Source organism: Lipophrys pholis (assembly GCF_963383615.2).
Source record: "Lipophrys pholis genome assembly, chromosome: 22".
NCBI lineage: Eukaryota > Metazoa > Chordata > Actinopteri > Blenniiformes > Blenniidae > Lipophrys > Lipophrys pholis.
In genome coordinates, this window is record NC_137644.1 from 14,769,787 (window position 1) to 14,778,115 (window position 8,329).

The window sequence follows — 8,329 nt, forward strand, 5'->3', positions numbered from 1 at the left end:
CTGCTCAGGCAGCGATCATCGCTCTTAATTTTCCTTTGTTCTGTCCTTATTTGCTGATTGTTAAAAGTTTAGTTCTTGCAAGATAATATATTTGCATATCTAGTTTTTATTTCTCTATCTATTAAAATACAGAGAATGAATGAACTCATTCAAAACATCAAATTAACCATATATTCTAAAAATGCATCTGTAATATTGCTTTTTTTAGACATAACGCTGTAATAAGAATTAATGACAGAAAATAAAGGTGTGGCATAAATGTTTTAATCAGTACATTTAGATATATTTTAAATTTCAAAATGAAGGCGCACAGAATTTTAAAAAAAAATAAACAACTAAAAAAAGAAATGAATCACTGTTTACATGCTTTGACACTCACTGGTGGCAGTGGTCGTTCATTTTTGACTGCGCTTCTTAATTCTTTTTTTTATTTTTATTTTTTTTAAACTAACACTTTTATGCTCAAAACTTCAACAACAAACAAAAAAAGAACTATTTGTGTCACAATCACTTTCACTCATATTACAAACAGGGTTTGTTACAAAAAAAAAAAAGAAAAAAAAAAGAAGATGACTCTTAAGCTAAAAATAAAACACAAACCTTACATTACCTTAAAAGTTCAGACAAATAAAACAGCAACGTCTCCACGAGCTTTAAGGGTCACATTTCATGATTTCTCTGAGGCAGACGGTAGCGTAACAGGACGAGTCCAAGTCAAAGTTTAAAGTAAGAGCGAGCTGGTCAGATTCAGAGTCCTGCTGTCTTTCTCCGGTGGTCCCTCTTGCTGCTCGCTGCAGCCGGTAGCTGAGGTTGTGTGGCACTGCCAGCAGGGGGCGGTAGCATCCGGGCACGTTCAGTTTGAGACCCCCGACTCTGAAGCGACAGTCGCCCAGCCCATCTCTGGTCAGTCTGTCCCGGTACCAAGCCCCCATGGAGTTTTCTGGATATTTCACTGTGTTTCCTGGCATTGGTAATAACACCTGAGGAAAGAGTAACGAAAACTTTACACTTTATTATTGCCAATTAGAACGCCATTAGAAGATTATACAATATTATCAGGCATTTTTTTGCTCGTTCCAACTTTTTTCCTTATCACTTTTGTAATGGTCATAAAGAAAAAAAAAATATATGCCAAAAATATGTAAATCCAGATATAGTCTTCGTACATGTTCCAGAGCGTAAACTCCCTTTTGCTCCTCTTGATCCGTCACGACGTGGATCTGGAAAAAAAAAAAAAGAAAAGCAAAAACCAGAGCGTTGTGTGCAGAAGTCTGACAGTTCTTCACATTTAAAGTCGGTCCATTGATCAAGAGATCACAAATGATACATCATTTAAAAAAAAATAAAAATAAAATGTTCAAGGCTTATTAGCTGCAGGTGAAACAGAAAATACATTTTTTTTTTTTTTTTGGTCAAAGCAGATATTTCAGAGTATTCCTTAACCCCTCTTACCTCAGCAGCACCGCTTTCACCAGACTCTGTTTTGTTGGATCCTCCGTGCATCCACACCAGGTCTCCTTGTCTCACACCGTGTCCCATTGTGGAGAGCCTGTGAGCCACAGCCTCGTTCCAAATTCTGGAAGAAAAAACTAAACTCAATCAGATCATCTGGGGGGGGGGGTGCTTCTCTTTGCCACTTCGGTGGGGTAGATTCTATTACACTGGCTGACCTGCTGCAGTAGGCGTGAGGGTAGAAAACTCTCATGCTGTGCGGCAGGCTGAGCCAGGCCTGAGTGCAGCCGTCCACACCAGTACCGTAACGGTTCAGGGCCCGGAGCATCAGCCGCTCCCTGGCTTTGGACAGAGGCATCAGCACCAGGGACTCCTTAGCGTTGTCTGGCGTGGGGGGACGGTCAAGATCCAGAGACGAAAACAGTCAGGTTAAAATGTACGTTTTTCCATCTCACTGTCCTGCATGTTTTTATATTATTCTTCTTTCCTTGTGAAGCACTTTTAATATTAATAATAACAATAATAAAAGTTTCTATTTTAACAATAAAATGTTGTTTCATGCTTGTAATCTCAGAAAATCTGTCAAACGAACAAGTTACAATTGATTTCTTATTCAACATGCAGCGTTAAAGCAATTACATTTTTATTACAAGAAACTACCGCCATATTAAAAAAAAACTTAGGACACTTTATGAAATTAAAATAAAAAGATTTGTAAATCCTAAGATTTCATATTTTATTCCCAATTTGGACACCATCATGTCAGATCTAAATAATTAAGCATTTTCATGGGAAATATTAGTTATTTTCCAAAGAGTTGAGAAAAGACCATGTTTTTATTTAATGTAACAGTTATTAAGATGTAGGATCAAAACAGAACATGACGTTTTAACAAAAAGCGAGACGAACTTCTCCAGATCTCTTCTGTCTTCAGACAAACTCGAGTCTTTATATCATGTTAACGACACGGGCAAAGCCAGCACGCGCACAGGGACTTGTACAGACACCGTGTCTTCAAATGATCAAATCTCGGTCTCACCGGTTTGGAGGAAGTGTCTCTTTGCGAGGCTCTGAGGATCGTCGCCGTCCTCCGGAGTGAAGAAGAGTCGCACCGCGTTCACCTGACACACACGATGACAGATTTGGGAACCGGTAGGACCACCAGTCTGAAGCCTCCTGAATGAGAAAGCTCCCTCCGACACTTACCATGTCCTCTTTCAGTAGAGCGAGACCGACTCGGTCTGACTGGACGCCCTGTCCACTCCCAAACCTCTGTGGCCCGTAGTAGTTTACAAAACCTCTGGTCTGCGAGGGGAAACAATGAGATTGTGGCTGCGCAGCTGAAGAAACACCACATGCTGCTTTCATTCACATGGAGGAGGCGACGCCACACCTGCATCTGAGTGTCAACAGTCACACCGAGGACGGAGACCCACAGTTTGAGTCTCGGTAACAAATCTTTAATTTCCACTTTCGGGGGAACTAGAAATGAATTCATTTGACTTAAATACCACCGCACAGCCTGACATGACACATTTATACACAATACATGTTAGGATTTTAAGTACACCAGGACAGTTGATTAGGTTTTTTAGGGGTTAAACGTACTATTTGCACAGTTTGGATCATTAGGAGGCATAATTATTCCGTACATTTTTGCAATGTAAAGAAATTATAAACATTGAATTTTTGTGAAAGAGTAGACAATGTAAAAAAAAACACGAAATGAAAATGTGCCGACAACAGTCCCAAGCCCATTTCTGTCTGCTTTTTGGTAGAACAGCTTGTACCTGGAGCTGATGGCACTTACTTTCCTACACCTTCCTCCTCTCCATTATATCAGCCATCGCTCACTGACAGCATCTGTTCTATATTCAACAGTTTTGAAGTATAGACGATGAGTCACTGTACAAATGTCTTCCATTCTCACCTCGACTTTCCTTTTCCCCCTCTCGTCATCCATCCTACAGTCGCACGGTTTCCACCACCCGCTTCTAAGAATTATGAATTATGAAAACACAAATGAATCCTACCTTGACGTTCTCCACTGCTTCCTCCACCAGGGCCGCCAGGCGAGTGTGTACGTCTGCCCCGGAGGAGTGTGTGTCGCTGGCTCTGTGCGGTCTCAGGTTGCGGACCACCAGGTCAAAGTGATTCCCCGTCAGCCGGCCGAGCCGGAGAGGCTCGCTGACCGAGCGCACCCGAGACAGACGCATGCCCCTCCTCTCGAACTCCAGCGTCTTCTCTCTCAACCTATAAATCACATTCGAAAATTGGCATTGGAGCGAGCATTGTTTATGGATGAAATACACCCCCCCCCCAACAAATCGAATCCACGAAGATATCGAAACACTACCGCTGAGGCGAGACCTTCTTCACCACCATGGACTGGTACGTGATGGCTCTCTTGTCTTTGATCCCAGCGTAGGTGAAATCTGACGGCAGAACCCCGAGGGCGGCCGCCATGTAGCTGATGGCTTCCAGAGTCTCCAGGTTCTCCTTACACAGAGTGAAAGCTGCAAAACACACCTGGATATTTAGTCTCGCTGTGAGAGTGAAATTCAAAGGGTTAATCATACCCTCTGCTCACGTTGAAATGAATAAACCATGACTGATTACATTTTCACTTTATTATGCATTACGAATAAAAAATGTTATTCTTCATCTGTGAATAGATTTCAGTTGGTTTGGAAGGAAACATGTTTTTAAAAGTTGTTTATTTTGTTTCTTTCAGATTTGGTGAATTTCATGTTATTTGTGGGATTTTCTATCTCATTTAAGAGCACAATTACAAAATGCTGCGTTCACTCATCATACCCGTGTAGATGTCTTCTTCCTTGCGTTCCTCCGCGCTCCTCTTCTTCGGCCTCCCTCGCTCTCTCAACCGAACAGAGATCGACGTCCTCCCCTGATCGATGAAGCTTTTCGTCTCAACTAATTTCCCAAACTTTCGGTTCAGGAAGTGGTGGACAGCAGTCCTGTGCTCCTTATTGTCATCGGGTCCAAACGTGTACGACGAGCCTCGGACTTTAGCGTCTATAAACCTAAAGAAGTCCTCAGCCTCGTCGTCTTTAACCAGCTGGGAGAGCTCCCTGTAGTCGGGGTCTTCCCTCACTCTGATCTCTGGTTGGATGGTGACCGTCATGAGGAAGGGGAAGCGGTGTCTCACAGCCCGGTGGACGTTGGCCCGTTGGTATTTGTCGGTAAAAGATCCCAGGGACAGCTCGAGACCAGTGGGCTTTTTATCTCTGAGAGTCAGCACAAACTGCTCGAGCTCCTCGCTCACCGACTGACCCAAGATCACACCCAAATCAAAGCTCTCCAGACTTGGCAGAGGAACGTCTGCCCCCGACTCCCAGGAGACATCAGCATCCTGTGATGCTGAAGAGTCGCTGTAGTCCTTGCAGTCTGCAGAGGCTTTGCTGTTCCCACAGGAGGAGGTGCAGCCCGGCGCTTCTGTGGCTGCAGCCGCCGCTGCTTGGACCTGCTGTCCAGATATGTCTATCTCTGTCACCACAAAGTCTTCGATAAAGTTTTTGATGCTTCCAAGGAAACCCTCATGGTCAGATATGAAGCACGCAGGGACGTTCACTGCCTCGATGTCCTGCTTCATGGTCACTTTTCTAAATAATGGCTGAGTCTTTACTTGTTCCTAAGAGAGAATAGAAAACAAGTTATGAATGTAAAAATGATGCACTGAATGTAATGTTAATCATGGGATATAAACACATAGTGCTGAGGGCAAACTTAAGGTGTCAAATGGAAAATAAAAAGGAAAACTCATTGCTAAAATAGACGTTGTAGCATTTCCCCAAACATCACAGGATTCAATATATAAAAGGCTATAAAAGGCTTACACGCTCGTGAGCTCACGAGTCAAGTCTGTCGTACATGCCACACACCTCACTAACATTGTCAGTTATTTGAAAAAGCAAACAGCATCCAAATATGTGCTAAAACATGGGTCGTGCGTGCGAAACAGCCAGTTTAATCAAAACAACATCTAAACCCCGCACAAAGACCTACCTTCACATTGGAGGCAGGGAGCTCCGCCCGCTGTAGCGAAGAAACCAAAGTACACTGCTGTCCTGGAAACGGGGGTACGAATGGTGGATGGATTCAAGATGAAAACTTTGTTGTTTTGGTACACAACAAGTCTTCCTGCGGCATGTAAACGACACGCTTGTAAACACAACCACGCTGCAGCGATTCTGTCAACTTCCGTGTCATGTGACCGTCACGTGACTTTTCTTAAAGGGGCAGTACAACTACCGCGGAGAGGATCCCAGTGGACCTCAACAAGTAATCCAGGCAGGAATATTTATCTAATCCATCTGTCAAACACTGAGAGTGCTCGCCACTACTCCACCATGCAACCCTATTCATCCATCCATCCATCCATCCATCCATCCATCCATCCATCTATCCATCTTAACCAAATTGCACAACACCTGTACAATGTAGCCCTATTTATATCTATACATACAGTATATATAATTTTAATAAGTAACATTATATTACCATAAGGGATCAAATATCGTATTACTCTACTCACAAGTAATTATGTGATGGGCTTTATTCCATTGACAAAGCAATTTGTTACATTATTGGTATTACATCATTGGACCTTAGTACATTGTTGGTTATTACAAGGAGCCTAAACAATTTTCGAAAAAAAATGTCAGTATCTAAAGTGGTTATCAATTCGTAAAATTAGATTACGATACAGTTAGTAATCGGAAACTAAATTATCATCTCATTGTCACTTCTAATGATACACGTAATCGCCCACTTTATCCAATGAAATGGAAACTGATGTTGTTAGTCCTGCTATAATCTGGGGTAGGATGGGACCGTGAACAAACAGAACAATTATGGCCCATTGCCCATTGCTTTGGCTTTTTATTATGATTTATTTTCACCATGTAACTCCCAATGACAACGTTGGTACACTGCAGTTCAGGGAAACGAAATGTAATAAATACAAGCAAGATATATAGAAAGTGGAAAAGACCAAAAAAAATAAAAAGAGCACACTCCTGTTGAGATGTGGGTTTGATTGTTTGCCTCTCTGTATTTTGGACCCTGTCCATTGGGCATCAGCTCGGGTACTTGAAAATCCTATATGTAATCCCACTAGACTTGTCTATGATTGTGCCGTCCTTCACACTTATCCACACACGATTGTTTTGGTGTGGCATCACAAGAACGTGGCCTGAGTTGGCACCAAGTTGTCTGGCTCCAGCAATGTTTGGGCGAAAAATACGTCTTGACGGATAAGATACAATATTAGTCAGAAGCAGCTGTCAGTTATGATTGAACACATCTCCCCCCAGTGCAGGGCCTGAGGTGAGTGCGGACGCTGAAACTCAAGAGTGGCTCAGTTGCTCCAGCTGGAGGAATTATTTAACTGTGGCTGTTTGTTTTGGCCCCGTGATGGACTGTTGACCTGTAACGACTATATTCCCGTTTTCAAACGTCAAACCTTTGCAACACAAATGGAATGGAGCATGTCTATTAATGGATTGCTACAATACTCAATCTATTTTGGAGTCACGTTTTTTAATAAATCTAGGTCACGCACAATAACTAAACCACATTTGCTCCGGAGTTTGTTTGTTAAGTTTCTCTTCCTCAAGAGTGTTTTAAAACAGCCCTGAGAACTGCTAACAAGTTTACCAAAGCATTTACCAAAGAAAAACAAACAAAAGACCCCCCCACCCCCACCCTGCAGATGAAGTTTTTGTTGGAATGAAAAACAATGGGCGCACATTCTCCAGAGTGAAATTCCTTTTGCAAACAGTAGAAATCCGGGCTTTACTTTCAAGGTTGCAGATCCAGATTAGTTGCATAACTTCCTATAAATCTTGGAAGCACTTTACATTTTCTCAATGATCATAGTTAGAGTGATGTGTTTCCAATACATGTGCTGCTGCCGCGTTCAGCCGCGCTGGCACAATGCCCCTGAACGCATTTCCCCGGCAGTCGGGAAGGACTTACATCTGGTGGGAGTTTTAATGCTCGAAGGAGAGGATACCTTTACGAGCTTTGAAAGCTCTTCGCTTAGCGGTATCGACGTAAGAGTATTTTTTGTAGGAATACATGTGACTGCTGAAGACTCATACGATGTGAGAGTGAGCTGGAGTGTCAGACCTCCACAGGAGACGAAGAATTCAAAAACAATGGGAGCTGACATCGAGGGTGAAAATTCTTCTCTTTTTTTTTATTCCCTGTGTCGTCCTCAGATATGTAAAGGACAAAACACAAGAACCCTTAAAACTAAAGATAGGACTCCGAGCACCAACAAGCCGGTCAAAATAAGGAAAAAAAAAAGAAACACAGTAAGAAATATATTCAATATTTTGTCAGTCCAAGCAAGCAGATGCGCTCATGATTGTTTTTAATAGTCATTCGGGGAGAACAACAAAACCCCTGACAGAAAAGTCTTTGGGATTTTTGACCTTTCGCGTCATTCCACCCACCCAACATCCTCTGTTGCGCCACAGAAAGCCTCTGTGTCCTCATGGCGAACAGATGTGTGCGCCCGAGCAGCAGACTTCATCTCCGCACGCTGCCGCAGTGGACTCGGGGCGTTTGAAAGCTCGGAGAAGTGGCGTGCTCGCGTCTATAGTATCTGGACGTCTGCATTAACCCTCCAGATGTTTCTGCTCTGCAGCAGGATCCGTCCCACTCTGGGTCCAGTTGGACAATCAGGCCTTTTTTTTTTTTTTTTTTTTTTTGGGAGGAGCTCCTGGAACTGTGTTATATGAGTAAGAGCCGCATGAATGAAGACACAGATTATCGTGTTTTATGTGGTTATGTGGTGAAATATGGACACGGGAGACTGAGTTACCGTAACAAAGAGACGCCGCTCTTT

The 8,329-nt window shown here is 42.8% G+C and overlaps 1 protein-coding gene across 1 annotated transcript; it reads right to left on the minus strand.

The window, feature by feature from the left end:
- Positions 1 to 247: 247 nt before the first annotated feature.
- On the minus strand, positions 248 to 5,680 carry pus7l (pseudouridine synthase 7 like). The gene is made up of 10 exons (XM_080491615.1): positions 5,479 to 5,680; positions 4,270 to 5,104; positions 3,809 to 3,968; positions 3,486 to 3,705; positions 2,659 to 2,757; positions 2,492 to 2,573; positions 1,671 to 1,836; positions 1,453 to 1,576; positions 1,167 to 1,220; positions 248 to 980 (listed from the first exon to the last, which is right to left on the minus strand). The coding sequence occupies exons 2-10, from the start codon at positions 5,063 to 5,065 to the stop codon at positions 654 to 656; spliced, it is 2,028 nt and encodes a 675-aa protein (XP_080347741.1). The 5' UTR covers positions 5,066 to 5,104; positions 5,479 to 5,680; the 3' UTR covers positions 248 to 653.
- Positions 5,681 to 8,329: the final 2,649 nt, after the last annotated feature.